This window comes from Macrotis lagotis, chromosome 1 (genome assembly GCF_037893015.1).
Source record: "Macrotis lagotis isolate mMagLag1 chromosome 1, bilby.v1.9.chrom.fasta, whole genome shotgun sequence".
Classification (NCBI taxonomy): Eukaryota; Metazoa; Chordata; class Mammalia; order Peramelemorphia; family Peramelidae; genus Macrotis; species Macrotis lagotis.
In genome coordinates this window covers 220,693,661-220,711,078 of record NC_133658.1, presented here as the reverse complement: position 1 = coordinate 220,711,078, position 17,418 = coordinate 220,693,661, and the positions used below count along the sequence as shown (strand labels likewise).

The 17,418-nt window shown below is 38.7% G+C and overlaps 1 protein-coding gene across 1 annotated transcript in view; it reads left to right on the top strand.

Annotated features, from left to right (window-relative positions):
• The first annotated feature begins 1,964 nt into the window (after nucleotides 1-1,964).
• The window catches only part of MEMO1 (mediator of cell motility 1), a 153,386-nt gene continuing 137,932 nt past the window's right edge, over nucleotides 1,965-17,418 (top strand). Inside the window, exon 1 of the mRNA XM_074209667.1 lies at nucleotides 1,965-2,441. Coding sequence (XP_074065768.1) covers nucleotides 2,381-2,441 — 61 coding nt within the window. The 5' untranslated portion in view covers nucleotides 1,965-2,380. The remainder of the gene's footprint in view (nucleotides 2,442-17,418) is intronic.

Sequence of the window (17,418 nt, the reverse complement as noted above, 5' to 3'; positions counted from 1 at the left end):
AATAGCTTCATAAAAGTTAAGTTCCTCACAAAGTGTCAGAGGCCGAATTTGGATTTAGGCTTTTCTCATTCCAGGTTGTTCAGTCTTAACCACACCGTCTTCCCAAATGTATTTTTGTCTTAGAATAGGGCAAGCTATAATATAGAAATCCTCAGAAACTGATAAATTAACCTTTATGAAAGTAATTTGAGCTTTTAAATTGACAGAATACTTTGTCATTGAACTATTTGAAATAGGTTGGAGACTGATAGTGGAATATACAGTGTTGGATTAGAGGACTGAAGGTATCCCCAGTTTTTGTTCCCCTCATCAAGTTGCATTACCAGTGGCAATCTGGCTGAGCTGTTAAGGCTGGTGAGAACTTTTTGAGGTTCTGCGCTTTTCACTTTTTGGAGGCAGTCAGGTTAAGTGACTTGGCCATGATCACACAGCTAGCAAACATCAAGTGTCTGAGGCCAGATTTGATTCTGAACAGGTGGTCTATCCACTGCACCACCTGGCGGTCCTTTTTTAAAAGAGCTTATTTGACCCTAAATTGTGTTATGTTGTTGGAGGTGACATTTAGAGTTGTTGGAGGGGCAGCTAGGTGGCGCAGTGGATAGAGCACCGGCCTTGGAGTCAGGAGTTCTTGAGTTCAAATACGACCTCAGACACTTAATGACCTAGCTGTGTGGCCTTGGGCAAGCCACTTAACCCCTTGGAACAGATGTTTTATGCTGTCTTTCATCATAGAACCTTTAAAATATTCCATTTTTATTTTATTGTAATTCTCCATTTCACCTCAGAAACACAATTACCAATCTTTAGAAGAGTTGGCATCGTTCCTGTGACTCATGATCAATCTTGAATCCTTGAGTTCTATAGGTCTTGAAGGAGGGACCAATTTGGCGTCACAGTGGGTATCATCAGATTTCCCTTCCTGGATGTTTGTTATTGTACATTGAAATATGCCCCGTTTGGCAGCCTCATAAAGGTGGCTATGGTGTTTCGGTTTTTTCTCAAAATTTAGGTGAGGGGCAAACATTGAGGAGGAAAGTGATAAATACTTGATCCCATGAGGCAGGAAGCCTGACGTTAAAAGAGCCAGATAAGTCTAAGTGAAAGTTTTCTTGGTGGAATCACCTTTGAAAAGTGAAAACTTAACAACCATTCAAGAAAACATCGAGCATGAGAGAGCTGAGTTAGGAGTCTTTGTAACAGCAGCAGAGTTCTATCAAAAACAGTTACTAGCGAGCATCTGGGCGCTGGAGTCCGGCCTGAGCTCTGGCCCAAGCGGTGGCCTTTCCAGACTTGCTTTTCCACTTGTGGGCCTGGAGCAGCTCCACCGGGGCGGACGGTCCACCCAGGGCCACGGGGCCTGCCCCGGAGACCTTGCGCTCTACTGTCAGCGCGAAGGCAGGACCCAAGCGGGCAGATCGTTGGTTCTGCCTGGCTGCACCCACACCGCCGTCTCCACTAGTCATGCAGCCAAGGAAATCAGAGGCCGCCTCATTCTGCAAAGTCCGCGATTGTCCGGGGCCGGGGCCGGGGCCGGGCCGGGCCGGGCCGGGCGGGATGCAGGGGAGCTCCAGTGGGCCGGGAGCTTCCCGTGCCTGCTCGCGGCCTGCCCCTCCTGCCCGCCGAGCGCGGAGCCGCACGTTCGGCCGGCCGGCAGCTGGGCATGCTCAGTGGGCGGCTCTCGCTGGTCGGGGTGGGGGGAGGCGGCGAGGGAACAGGTCCTGGCTCTCCGGGAGCTCGACCTCCTCGGCTGAGGACCCGGCCCCGGCCGTTGTCGCAGGCGCGGCCGCCTCCCGGGGCCCAGGCCCACCTCCGATGCGGCCCTGAGCGGCGGCAGTCGGTGTCTCCCAGGCCCCGGCGCGGGCGGCAGGGCGGGGCGGGGAGGGGCGCGCCGGCCCGGCCCGGGGCGCGCTGGGGGAGGGGAGCCGCGGAGGGGCCGGGGGCGGGAGCGGAGTCGGGGGGTGGGGTCACCGGCGGCACCCGCCCGAGGGCAGGGGGGGAGCGGCGTTGGGGCGGCGAGGCGGCCGGCCCTGCCCCCGAGGGGGAGAAGCGGCGACGCCGGGGGCTGGCGCCAGGGCTCTGCCGCGGGCTGGGAGGCCGCCGCGGGCCCCTTCTTCTGGCGGCCGTCAGCCCGCATGGTGATCCGGGACGGGGCCGCCGCCGCCGCCGCCATCTCCTCCTCTTCCTCCTCCTCCGCTGCCGCCTCCTCCTCTTCCTCCTCCTCCTCCTCCTCCTCCTCCTGGGTCGGGCCGATCCCCTCCTCGCGGCCGCCTCCTCCTGGGCTGGGCCCGCGGTGCCTCGTCCCCTCCCCGAGCCGTTCCCGCAGCCGCCGCCGCCGCCTCCTCATTCATCCTCGTGCACCATAGGCGGCACGGGCTCCAAGATGTCCAACCGAGTGGTCTGCCGGGAAGCCAGTCACGCCGGGAGCTGGTACACAGCCTCAGGTAGGAGGGCGGGAGGGCCCGGGCCGGGCCGAGCCAGGCGGCCGCCGCCGCCTCCGCCACTGCCCCCGCGGCCCGGGGCGCGGCGGGGAGGAGCGGAGCGAGCGGGCCGGGCCCGTCCCGGCGCTGGGGCGCTCCCCGGCACGCCCGGCCGCGGCGGGCGGCCCCGGCGGCAGAGGACGGGCAGCCCGGCCCGCTTCTCCCTCGCCGCCCTCCCCTCCCCCCTCGCTCGCGGGAGCATTCCTCCTGGCCCCCGCCTTTCCGACCTTCGGGACGCGCTGACGGATCCCGCCCCGGAAGCCGGGACCGGAGCTGTCGATAACCCCGATCCGTGCTGGCCTCCCATTCACCCTTCCAGTGGGGCGGCCTGGCCAGCCCAGGCCCCCTCGGAGCGTATTTTCCTCCTCTTCCCTTGGAGAGAGACACTCCCTCTCCTCCCTGAGCCAGGGAATGATCTTTCCTTCCTTCTGAGTCTTGGGTAGGACCCTCCTTCCCTCTTTGCCTTGGAGAAGAGACACTCTGCCCTTTCCCTTCTGATCCCTGTGTTTCCCTTCCCCGAGCCCAGGACTCGAGGGCTCTTCCCCCGGAGTCCCTTCCCGGCTCTCCTCACGCCTTCTGCTTGTCCCAACTAGCCCCGTTAGTAGAACGCGGGGCAGCGTCCTTACTCCTTTCCACTCTCCCCACTTCTCGGGGACTTAAAGGGTGTAGACCGAGCGGCTATGTTGAGAACCCCGTTCTCTCCCATCTTCTTTCCTCTGCTTAGAAGCGTGCCCTTCTTTGGCGGTGTGGGAATGGATTTGCAGGAGGCCTTTTTTCCTTTTTTTTTTTTTCATGGAGAATGTAGCTTTGTGTGATGGGGGTGGGGCAGAATTATTGTGAAGCCAAAAGCTGGGGTAGCCTGTTGGTTCTTTTGTCAGTGTTTTGTTGTTACTGTCATTTTCCCAAGGGGCAGCTAGAGGTGGCATCAGCACTTTTTCCAGGGCGACCTCACCAATCTGTACTGTAGTCTTTCAGCACCCTGCAGTTGCTAAGGATGATAGCTACATAACAAACTAGTCCAGCTTTAAAGTGAATAAGCCATCCCCGTTTTAAGGCGGATAGATAAATGGTCCATGCTCAGTCTCTTCAGCAGATACACTAGTTATGCTTAATGTAGGTGGAAGAGGGACTTTCCCCTTTGCCATTTTTAAAACTATTATTTCTCGGGTGACTTTTTTAAAGTTGTTTCAGATGCTGAATCCTAGACACACACACACACACACACACACACACACATTGGGGTTAGATAGTGACATACTTTTTGGGAAAACATTCAGAAAAATTTAGGTACTCAGTTTACTAAACTGGTTCGAAAATACATCTTAATGATTAATTTTAGAAACAAAATGTATAAAAAAGATACAGAGGAATTGTGCTAATGACATTTGCTTATTGCTGTGGTTCACTGTTTAACAAAGATGGTATTCTATAGTTAAATCGTCTTTTCTCCTCTATAAACCTTAACGTCCATAAACACTTAATTGATTTTCACAACCTGAGAATGTCAGTTTTGCTGTTCTTGTTCAACAGATGGGGAAACAGATGTAGAGAAGTTGTGATACCCCTAGTTCCATGTAATAAGCTAGAGTGTGGCATTACAGAGAATTTGGAAACATAGTGTTTCAGACTTCATTACCCCCCCCCCCCCCCCCCCCAGACCTTTAGACTAGTAGTTCTCCTTTCTCAGAATGTGTTCTGGGGTCCCTGAGATCCTGTGAGGGCAAAACTATTTTCAAGGTAATGTTAAGATATTTTAATTTCTAATATTGTAAATACAGACATATTTCACATAAGCAAAATATCTTTTTTAGTAATTTTTAAAGCATAAAGGAGTCTTAGGGCAAAAACTTTTGAGAATTGCTTCTCTGACTGTACTACCAATTAAAAAAAACTTGAACAGTTCAAATATTCCTTTCCTATGAGCTAGGCTTTCTCTTTTTATGTTTTTAAAAGAACCAGCTTCCCAGTATTAATCTTTTTGCTTTTTTGTTGGATTTTACACATTTCTATTTTTTTAAATTTTTGGTCCAGACTTATGATTTTATTGCCATAAGGAATTCACGATGAGGAAATTTTCTTTACCAGTTCAGATAGGCACCTGCTTAGCAGCTTAGTCTTAGATTTCCTGGGGTTTTTAAAGCTTAAATAACTTGACTTGGCCCAAATAGTCACTGCCAAAGGTCAGACTTGAATCTTCTTCTTACTCTTGAGAACAACCCTTTATCTACTATTTGATGCTGCCTCTCACAGTTTCTTAAGTTAGCAAATTTTTACATTAAAAATTTACATGATTTTTCAGGGGTTTTTTTTGGGTAGAGTGCTGGAATGAAGTTTGAATAGTTATGTGTCCTTGGGCCAGTCACAAATTTATAGATTATAGATTGTTCATTTAAAGATCTAGAAGGGACTTTTGGGGTCATCTAATTCAAGTCCTTTAGTCCCAAAGAGGTCCAGTGCTTAAGATCACACGAATTTTAAGTGGCAGAGCTGGGCTTGGACTTAGGTCCTCTCACTCCAGATCCAGTGCTCTTTCCACATCCTATCCTTCCTTGAATTGATGAGTTACAGTTTTCTTATCTGTTGATTGGAAATTCTATCACATGTAGCTGCTTATTCATTGGGATTTGTAATGTCTAAATGAGATATAATGTTTTTAAAAATGCTGTATGTATAAATACCATTAAATTATTATTAGAGATTTCTAAAGGAATCCCTCTGTTAATGACTTCCAGTATTTCATACATATACACATATATGTAAATACACATATGTCTATATATGTGTGTTTGTTTATCTGTCTATCTATATCTTATTTGTACATTATTATTTGTTTTCTCTGCCTTTAGACTGAGGACTTCTTGAGAGTAGAAACTTTTTTTTGCCTTACTAAAACAGCCTGGTATATAGATGCTTAAAAATGGTCATTAACTTATTGATTGGGGATTCATTGATAATAAGTATGTAATGTATAGCAACTTATCGTTTGGACTTAAAATATCAATTTTTTTAGTTTAACTCCATAAGAGCCCTTTAAGGCCCTTTAAGATCTAGCTTAAGAAATCTAGAATATAGCAGTGTACTTAACTATGAGTTATGTTATAATATCATTAAATCTTTAAGATAAAGACTTTCTTTTCTTGATAATGAATTGGTTTGGGAAATTGATCAAAAGAATTATATAGGGAGAGTAAAAGTTAAAACATTCATTTAGTATTTTTTTTTTTTTTGCAAGGCAATGGCGTTAAATGGCTTGCCCAAGGCCACACAGCTAGGTAATTATTAACTGTTTGAGGTCGTATTTGAACTCAGGTACTACTGACTCCAGGGCCGGTGCTGTATCTACTGCTTCACCTAGCTGCTCCTCATTTAATATTTTAAAAATATATTAGATAACTTTAATAGAGAAGTAGCTAGAAGATTAGTATGGAATCTATAAAATTAACTTTCTTCTATTTAATTTATATCTATCTAGGATCACAGAATCATAGAGTTAAGAATAAGATACTTTATTTTTGTTAAAATGTTGTTACTTGTTACTGTTTCTATAGAAAATTTGCTTAAAAAACAAAGAAACCAAAGAGACAATTGTAATGGTTCATTATCACTTCATAACAATAGCTCAGTTTTACTGTATACTTAAAGAAAAACTATTATCACTTTAATGTCTAGAATTCTTTCTTTAGGACAACCATTTGAGATAAATGGCTCAAGTATTTTTTTAAATCTTTTTATAGATGAGGATATGATCTTAGAAAAATTAAGCGTGCTGAGTTAGGCTTTAAAATGTCAGACTTAAATCTGGGTTTCAATCAGTGCTTTATTACACAGTTCCCAACTGTGTTCCCAACATATTTGTGTTTGTAAGTGTAAATTCAGATAAATATCAAGTACAATTTCACATTTTTCCCCAATAAAAATATTTTTAATAAAATTATTTTATTTTTTACTTGAATTTTCAAGATAGATTGCTTGTTGAAAAATAATAGCAAATCAAAATTTTTAAGTACACAGAAAGACTAGATTTGGAGTTGTTTTAAATCCTGTGTCTGTTATCACTTGTGCAAATGTGGGAAAATTACTTAATCTTGTTGTTCCTGATTTTCCTAGTTAGTTTATTAGATGGTTTTAAAAGTTCTTCTAGCTCTAAGTTTTCTGAGTCAAATCAGTGTCTAAAGTGATATAGTCAAGTTTAGGGGAAAAAGGTTGCTTTTGGAGAGAGAGAGAGAGAGAGAGAGAGAGAGAGAGAATGAATATATGATAATTAGAAAAAACTTTATAGAGGAAAATGACCATAGGTTTTCAAGTGAATTTTTAAGGATAGAAATAGGATGCTCAGAATAGGAAAGAAGTCATGCATGAACAGAGTACTCAGTGTGAGATGAGGCTCAAAAAGCAGATAAGAGACAGATTGTGGAGGTCCTTATGTATTTCATACTTAAGAGGTTGGATCTTATTTTGTAGTCAGTGGGGAGACATTAACATTTTTTGAACAGTAGAATAACTTGATCAAAGTGGCATTTCACAAAAGATTAACCTGGCAACATTGTGCAGCATGAACTGGAAAAATTAAAGGCTGGAGAAATGGAGACCATGTTAGATGATAATGGTTTTGAACTAGGTGACTAATGAAAATGGAAAAGAGAGGAAAGAATTGGTAAAGGAAAATATTGTGAAAAAGATACCAGGGTTTGGTAACTAATAGTATATAGGACCAAGGGAATGGATGAAGACATTAAAGGCGACTTGGGAATGCAGAATTAGAACGTCCTGTTGAAAAATAATAGCAATTAAAATTTTTAAGTTTACAGAAGGCAAAAAAAAAATTGAGAAGACAGCATAGCAAATCAATTGCAATTGTGTCTTAATGGAAAGAGTGAAGTCAGATGACTTGGGTTGAAATCTTTATATTCTGTTACCTTTTTATTCCCCTGGTTTCTCTTTGTGTGAAGTGGAGATAATAATCCTTGTACATTCTACTTCATAGGCTTGTAGTGAGGAAAACATTTTGGAAAATTTAGGAATATTATATCAATTATATCAATGTTAGTTTTTATAAGTAATTACTATTTTATTAAAATTTGAAGATTTTATCCTATGTGAAAGTGTCAACAGTCATTTATTAAGTACATGCTTTTTATAGTCCTTGTGATAAGCATTTGGGATACAAAGAAACCAAAAATAGTTGCTGCTCTCAAGAAACTCACAACTTACAACAGGAGACAACATGGAAACTATTCTTTATAGACAATATATAGACAGAATAAATTGAATATAATCAATAAAGGGAAGACACTGGCATTAAAGGAGATAAAGATTTCAGCTGACACTTGAAGGAAAACCAGGAGGTAGACATGAGGAGAGAGAATTTAAGATGTGAGGAATAGACTGTGAAAACAGATACAGAAGGGGAGTAAACTGAGAAGACTAGAAAGATAGGGAGGGGCTTGAATTTTAAGGTTTTTGAAGCTTAACAGAAGATTCTATATTTGAAATTTATTGAATAGAGGGTGACATAGTCAGACCCCCATTTTATTTTTTATTTTTTAAAATTTATTTTGAATTTTACAATTTTTCCCCTAATTTTGCTTCCCTCCCCTGACCCCCCACAGAAGGCAGTCTGTTAGTCTTTTACATTGTTTCCATACAGACCTTCACTTTAAAGCAAGATCAGTTTGACAGGTGAGTGGAAGATGTACTGGACTGTGGAGAGACTTTGAAGTAGGGAACAAAGCAGAAGTCTTTTACTTGTCCAAGTATGAGGTGATTAGGGTCTACTAAGGGTGGTGATAGTGGCAGTATATAGAAGGGATCTTCTTTGAAATAGAGATTTTATATCTAATAGTCAGCTGGAGAAGCCAGACTGAAAGTCTTGAAGGAGCCCTAATTGGACTAGATAATTGAATCTACGATTCATCACCATAAGAGATAAATTGAGATTACCAGATGAAATAATATACAGATAGAATAGAGATACTCAGGACAGAGTATCATCATTGATAGTGATTATGACCTTAATGAAGATCCTTAATAGTTACATTTTTGTGATTTTTCTCTTGTGTGTGCAAATATGATTTAATAAATAGACAAATTGGAAAGGATAATTAGAGGGGCAAATGATTATCTTATATACTCTAATTAGCATTTTACCTCATCTTAGTATGATTCTTTACAAAAACTGTTTAATATGAGAATGATCTTCACCTACTAAATTCATATATTCAAAATACAACTCAATTGACAATCTAAGATCACATGAGTTATGTTTAAGTTTCTTAGAAGGAACATGAATGTCAAGCTGGGAAACAGTTATATTCAGCATAACATTTACAAGTTTAGGCACATGGAAGAAGCCACAGAAACAGTTTGCAGAAATAAATAAGTTATATATTTGAAACAGAGTTTGGATGGGGTGTGGATGCTAATCTTTTTGGTGAGAAAGATTTTTTCAAATTTTTCCTAAAGCCTTCAGGTCCATCACCATGATTAATGGGAAAGTAGGAGTTACTTCTAAATACCTGAGCTTGACTGTGATGATGATAACTGTCTTGGAGCTTATGACTGGGAACTAGTATATTGATTGGAGATTTCTGAAATAGGATAATTCTGTCTGATGGAATAGAGTGCTTTCAAATTATATTAATTGAAACTGCATTAAAAAAATAAAAATATCCCACAAAGTACACTGCACACATTTTCCCCATTAATGACTTTTCCTGTTTTGTGACATTATAGAAGATAAATGATTGGGCAGGTAGGTGGTACAGTGGCTAGAGTGCTAGGCCTAGAGTCAAGAAGACCTGAATTCAAATTCAGCCTCAAGATAACAGCTGAGCAAGTCTCTTAACTCTGTCTCAAATTCCTCATCTGTAAAATGAGCTGGAGAAGGAAATGGCAAACCACTCTAGTATCTTAGGTGGGCCAAGAAAACCCCATAAAAGGGAACACACAGAGTAGAAAATGAATGAATAACTAACACTATAAAATGCACTTGTACTCTGAATTGGTGTTGCTCTTAGCTTTCATGTTTAATTTATTGGCCAAGAGATTTAAAAAAATAGTATTTTATTTTTTCCCAATTATATATCATGAAATATTTTTATTATTTTAATAAAGATATTTGAGTTTTACAATTTTTCCCTCAATCTTAATTCCCTCCCCTCACCCCACCCAACAGAAAGCAATCTGTCAGTCTTTAACTTTGTTTCCATGTTGTACATTGATCCAAATTGAGTGTGATGAGAGAGAAATCATATCCTTAAGGAAGAAACAAAAAGTCTAAGAAATAACAAGATCAGACAATATATTTTTTTTCTAAATTAAAGGGAATAGTCCTTGAACTTTGTTCAAACTCCACAGCTCTTTATCTGGATACAGATGATACTCTCCATTGCAGACAGCCCAAAATTGTTTGCAATTGTTGCACTGATAGGATGAGCAAGTCCTTCAAAGTTCCAAATTTCTCTCCAGAAAGGCTGGATGAGTTCACAGCTCCACCAACAGTGTAATATTGTCCCAGATTTCCCACAACCCTTCCAACAATGATCATTATTCTTTCTGGTCAAATTGGCCAGTGAGAGGTGTGAGGTGGTACCTCAAAGAAGCTTTAATTTGCATTTCTCTAATAATTAATGATTTAGAGCAATTTTTCATATGCCTATGAATTGCTTTGATCTCCTCATCTGTAAATTGCCTTTGCATATCCTTTGACCATTTGTCAATTGGGGAATAGCTTTTTGTTTTAAAAATATGACTCAGTTCTCTGTATATTTTAGAAATGAGTCCTTTGTCAGAATCATTAGTTGTAAAGATTGTTTCCCAATTTACTACATTTCTTTTGATCTTGGTTACAGTGTTTTTATTTGTGCAAAAGCTTTTTAATTTAATGTAATTGAAAGCCAGACACTTAAAAATTACCTAGCTGTGTGGTACGGAGTTGAACTCAGGGCCAGTGCTCTATCCACTGTGCCACCTAGCTGCCCCCCCCCCCCCCACCTTTTGTACTTTTTAAGACAAATGTCTTTTTTCCAGGGAATCAGAAGGAATTTGTAAACAATTTTATGGTTTTTAATTAACAGGAACACCAAAAGTATATTCTGCTGAGCAACTTTGCTGAAAAAGACACTATATAGCATTAAGTGACTTAGAAAATTCAACAGTTCATTTGTTAAAAGAATTTGTTATATACTATTCTTTCCCTTTTTATTACATATTTCTATACTTTTTTCCCTGAAGACAAAATTGTATAGCAGCGAATGCATGAAGATCAAGGATAAGCCTGATCAAATTGGCACTGTAGTATTTGGGTGTATCCAACTGATGCAGGGAATTATGGACGTAGGAGATGTGATTGAAAACAATTTTTTTGTTTTGCAATCTTTTACAGATTATAAATTATGTTCATAACCCCCTGTATCACAGCTTGCACAATCCTCTGGGCTCATTCATGTGACCCTTGTGGCGTTTGTTATGCTTGTGATGGTATGGGTTGCCTTGTATTTATGAATGGGTATTGAATTTTGTAAGCTGCCCTTGACTGGTTTTTGTTGGACACTGGGCAATGCTGCCCAGAAGAGCTAAACGGTTAGATACCCTTACACACTAGAATCTAGTACTTTTTCTTATTTGGCTTTTCAAATATATAACCTCAACTTTAAATCCCAAAATCCCATCTCTGATCAAGCATTTTGGCATATGGTATTGAGAGCTTGTGAACAGTCAGAAAATTTAGGCCCTGGTTCTACCACGTCAGCTATAGCTTTGGATAAGACATTTAACCTTTTTCTGAAATGGATATGCTAGGGCCTGTCTTTTTTTAATCTAAGGTTATTCTGAGAATAGCTTACGTAAAGATAATTTGGAGACTGCTAAATTCTATACAAATAAAAATTACCATTAATTGTAATTGAGAGACAAATATATTAGTAAGCATGTTGGATTTGGGTTTAGAAGAGATATTAGTTTGAATCTTATTTCTGACAATTTTGGGACTTTGAGCAAGGCATTTAAGTCCTTGAAGTGTTTTGAGGATCAAATGAGATAAATATAGGTTAAACAATTGAAGACCTTAATGTGTGTTGTACATGAGAACATTATTGTTATACTTCTCCTCTTTTTTCCAGAATGTAAGTTTCTAGAGTTTCTTCTGAAAGAGCAGTCTTTTTCTTCAGGATATTTTCTCTGTCTCTCCTCCCCTCTCCTCCGGCAATGGGGGTGTCTCTCTAGCCCACACAGTTCTAGAGTGTCTAATGTTGGATTTGAATTCAGAACCACACTCCAGTGGTCCATTTTATTCACATAAACTAGATTTCATTTTTATATGTAGCCCAAGAAACTAAAGAATCTGAAGTGAGGTAAAGGCATTGTCTAGTTTATAAAAGAAAGGTTCCCCAGAATTTTAAGAAGGCCCTGCATCGGGATATCTATGGGAAGGTATGGCTTGGAGTCCTACACAATGATCAGGCAAAAATGGGTCATGATAGTTGAAGAAAATACCCCTTATGTCAATAAAATGGTATATCTTTTAAAATATTATGTTAATACTTAAAGTTTGTAAAAAACATAATGGAAAGACAGCAGTAATATTCAAGAAAGTATTATTTTCAGTATTTAGTTGATACCAGTGAAGGGACATTAGTTGGAATTGGAATTTATATCCTTGATGAAGCCATCCTTTGTGGTTTTTTAATATAAAAGGAGAATCTTGACCACTTTGAAGTAAAAGAGAACTTTAAAGTTGTCTAGTAATGGCAAAGTAGGACTAGAATCTGGATCATCTTATTTCTAGTCCAGTATTCTCAATTCTTTATGCATTTAACAATTTTTTAAGTTATTTCATATGCTTTAGAAATGAGGGTACATTGTGGTATCATAGTTTAGTATTGCCTGCTATATCCAGAATCAGACTTGGCTTCCACCCCTGCTTCAGACGTTCATTTAGTAGTTATGTGATCACACAGATTCTTAACTATTGAAGATTGGTTACTACTACGAATTCTCAGAAGTGCTGTGAAGAATATGTTTTGTAAAACCTAGGAGCACCATGTAAATGTGAGTAATACTAATTCTTATTTCTTGCTGAGATCACAATTGACTTAGGGTAGATGACCAATACTAAAGCATTTTGTAAAATTTGATTCAGATGTGACCAACAGGATTTGGACCATTTTGAGAAATTAATTTTAATATAGCTTCTAAATTCTATCCTATAGTTTTTTCTGGGCTTCATTTTTTAAAAATAGTAATTGAAAATTATACTGGGTCTCACACAGAAGACATTTTATATATGCTCATATAGTTTCATAATTGTTGATTTGTACTGTTCATTGAACGAAAAAAGCAAGAGCTTTGGTAATGACGCTGGCTTTATTTTTATTAATCAAGACTAAAGTAGTTTTTTTAAAAATATTGTATATTAAGAACTGGAAATATTACAAAAATTTTGTACTTAAAAGTTAAAATCACACGCAAAATTTTACAAAAGGAAGTAAAATGTTTGCCTATCTCATTTGCCCACCTCATTTGGATTTAGCACTGTTGAGGGACAAATTTAGTTATCCAAGCATATCCATAAATGCTGACCCTAGCATTTGCCTGCGACATATATGTAAATGTATATATAATATATATATACATATATGTATATATTGTAGGGAAATTGTTATTAATGAATTTCTAAATGCTGAGAATATTCATAATTTGTTTAAAATATTTTTATTGCCATCTTTTATTTTTACATTATCTGCATTTCCCAGTATAACTTTCTGCCTCCTTTTTTTCCTTAGCCAAAGCCCATTCCTTTTAAGGAAGAATAAAGAAGGGGCCAGTTAGGTGGCTTATTGGATAGAGCACTGGCCCTGGAATCAGGGGGACTTGAGTTCAAATGCAGACTTAGTCATTTAGTAATTGTCTAGCTGTGTGACCTTGGGCAAGTCACTTAATCCCATTGCCTTGAAAGAACCAAACAAACAAACAAAAAGAATAAAGAATAAAAATTCACTTCAGCAGAACCAGTCAGCCAAGTCTGACATTGTATACAATATTCCATTTCTAGTCTCTACAGTCTAAAACATAGGTGTCTAACCTTCTAGCTCTTCTAGGCTGCATCAACAAAAACTTGTCAAGGGCCACATATAGAATTTAATATTTATTTAGGACTACAATGTAACCATATTACCAATGAGTATAATAATGTCTAATAAATGAGTATCATAATAAAATATTTACTTTTTAAACAAAAAATAGGAACATACCATTTTTAACGTGAATATTGAGCCAGTGCATTTATATCTGGTTCAATAGAGATTGTAGAGGGAAGAATATTTTCTTTTTCTTTTTTTTTTTAAGTTTTTTTTTGCAAGGCAATGGGGTTAAGTGGCTTGCCCAAAGCCACACAGTTAGGTAATTATTATTAAGTGTCTGAGGTGGATTTGAACTCAGGTACTCCTGACTCCAGGGCCGGTGCTGTATCCACTACACCACCTAGCTGCCCCCTGGGAAGAATATTTTCAAGTTTTGTTCTATTTTTACTTTTTTGTATGCTTCATATGGGAAAAAAGTTGCTCACAGATTTATTCAATCTTCAGGTATAGCTTATAAAAGTTCACTTTAAGACACTTAAATTTTTCTGTAAGTTGAATATGTAATTGTAACTATCATTCTTTTTTGCATATTTGCAGGCAGCTGCTGATGTCAACTGAGAATGGAGTAGAAAATATACTGAAATGCATTTTTTTTCTAAAATCTAGAAATGTATTCTCAAAGTCCTATGACAGAATAGCAGTTCTTACTGCATTTGATAAATTTGTTGCAATTATGATGATTCGTTTTAAAATAAAGATCCTAATTCCTATATGCATATCCTTTGGAAAAAATACCAAAACAAAAAAAAAACAACAGCTCAGGTGGTTTCAATGTTAGTTACTTGAAAAAGTTGCACAGTGTTAGTTAAGGGTTAGTGATGTTGCAACATTGGTCCTTGTTCTTAGCAATTCCTTCATTTTCTGGTGACTGGGCTGCCTGCTTGGGCTTTGAGGGCACCTGTGGGTTCTGAAAGGGAGCAGTAATTGACAAAGTGGGGGGAGGGAGGTGCTTTCTTATAGTCATTCTTTGGGCTCCATATAGGTCCTTGGAATTTCACAGCATTCACTTTCTATTTTTTTACTTTTTTCCCCAATTACATTGTTGTAGTTGTGCATGTTTTCCTGGTTCCACTTACTTCATTTTTGCAAAATGACTTCCTGTGTTTTTTCTGTGTCTGGAATACTCTCTTTAACCATCTCTAGCTCCTAGAGGAGAGCTTACATCCTACCTTTTTAGCAAGCAGTTTTTGCCCTGTCTCCCTCATTTAGTTCCTTCCTTCTCAGACTACCTCCAATTTACATGGTATGGATCTTGTAGTTACTGTTTTCTTGCTGTCTCCTCCCTTAGAATTGAGGGTGGTTACTGAGGTTTTTCTCTGAAGATAGGGACTGTTTTTGCCCAGAACTTCCCAACAGTACCTGCACCTTAGGAAGTGTTTACTGAATGCTTGTTGACCAATTGACTAACCCATATTCATCGTTTCTCAAGGTGAATATTCATTTTCCATAGTTTGTGTAACCATTTCCCATTAGTTGGGCATCTACTTTCTTTATTATTTTTTTTTTTTTGTGATTACCAAAAAGCTACTACTATAAATATTTTGGTTTATATGGGGACATTGTTTTTAATGTTTACCTTCTTGATATATCTACTAGTGAAACTTCTGGGTCAAAGGGTACAGACATTTTAGTCATTTAAACAAAATTCCAGATTGCTTTTCTGAATAGTTGGATCAAGTATAACTTTTACTTTCTTGGTGTATCATGGAAGCTCAATCAACAGAAAAAAAATCTTCATTCTTTTACAGTTTAAAAACTGGAACACAAATAAGAGATGACTTGTAGATTTAAATAAAAACTACCTGTGTAGGTCATAAGATTTTAAAATTGGCAGGGATTAATTGATTCACCTTGTTTTCCTCCTTCCCACTAAGCATATTTTGTTAATTTTCTCACTATCTGTGTACTTTCACTGATTATCTTTTCCCCCAAACCCACCTTTTTTCCTAATGTCCTTGAGAACACTAACCTTCTAGTTATTTAGCTTCAAAAGCTTGGAGTCATTTTTATATTTCTCATTCTCTTTCCCTTTGGCTTCTTTCACCTCCACTTTCTAAGTCTTCCCATCCTTCTCCCCATTTTATCATCACTCTCATCAAGATCAGGCTAGTCATTTCAGGTATGGACTTTTGCACAAAGTCTCCTAATTGGTTTCTCCTATTTCTCTCTCCAGGTACAACTTGTCTTCCCTATAACTGCCATTAAAAAAAAAAGCAAAAAAACCTGTTCAATGTGGAATGTAGAATTACAGGTTTGGTTCTTTTTTCCCTCCTACTTGAAGGTGTTGGAAACATACATTCTTTTTATGATAATAACTTCTTGCCATCCACTTTTAGTTAGCTCTACTTTATACTTTATGTTCTCACTCCTTGAATTTTACTTTATCTTTTGTTATGTTGTTCTCTTTAATTTTCTCTCTTAGTTTGGTGTAAGAGAGAGAGGCTAAATTCTGATCTTTTTCTAGGGAATTTAAAGCTCATAACATCGTTTGTGTTTATTCTTAAAGATTTTTATCATCATCATTTTTATTACTGCTTTATACCATTCTGTTTTGACATTTTTGTCTCCTTGGAGTAGAGAGAAGTTGAGAACATGTTGTCATTGCCACATAACAAACAACGTGATAGTTTTGCTATGTTGAATTTATTCCTCTCTTCTGTTGAAATTTAAACTTATATTTGGATCAGAGAAAACTGTCTACATTAGACATTCATTCCTGAGAGCTCCCTTTTTTGTGGAAAGGGAGAATATATATAAATATATGTCTTGCATTAAAACACATTTATATTGACTGTTGTGGTGTGGAGCGTTCTGTGCCAGCACAATACCAATTGAGACTGTGACTCATGAAGACTAGTTTAGCTAATTCAGAGAGGCTTGTCTGCTATTGGTACAAATCATTTAGTATGAGGAATTTTTTGGAGCCACAGTAGCTTTAAATCACACTGGCTTACCCATCACCTACTGAGAGAGTCAGAATGGAAAGATCATTGTCTCTGAAGTCAGAGGACCCAGGTTCAAATTCTCTTTCAAAACAATTTCAGATTATTTTTCAATTTTAATCCTTATTATAATGTTTTTTCTCCTTTTTAATGATACAATTATGGATATCTTTCCCTTCATTGTTTCTTACAAATAAAATCTCTGCTGACCAGTGATTATTTTTATTTTTCTTTTTTTAGGTTTTTGCAAGGCAATGGGGTTAAATGGCTTGCCCAAGGCCACACAGCTAGGTAATTATTAAGTGTCTGAGGCCTTATTTGGACTCAGGTACCCCTGACTTCAGGGCCAGTGCTCTATACACTGCACCACCTAGCCGCCCCCCCCCCCAGTGATTATTTTTCTTGCATAAAATATCATTTGTAAAGTAGAACTTTTCTACCCTAGAATAGATAGAAAAAAGTTTTCTGTGTATTAATGCATGCATAATGAAAAATTGGAAGTTGAAGTTCTATTCAATTATCTGAATTAGAAATTCTTTTTATTTTCAATATTAAGGTCCTAGATAGATCGTAATAGATTTTTCAGTTGGTTTGAAACACTGGGAAGATAAGGAATCTGATTTTTAATTTTCTGTTTGGGTGTGTGTCAGTGCAATAAAATGATGTATGCTTGTAATAATGATACATTTAATATCTACTATAAGGTTGTTCAAAGTTGTACAACAGGATTAACAGAATTTTACTTTTGATCTTTAAGATATTTTTATTTTTTCCCTAGATTGAGAGTAAACATGAGGCATCTTCTAGGTGGTATTGATTTTGTAAGAATATACATTTAGAACTGGAAGATATCTTAGAGGT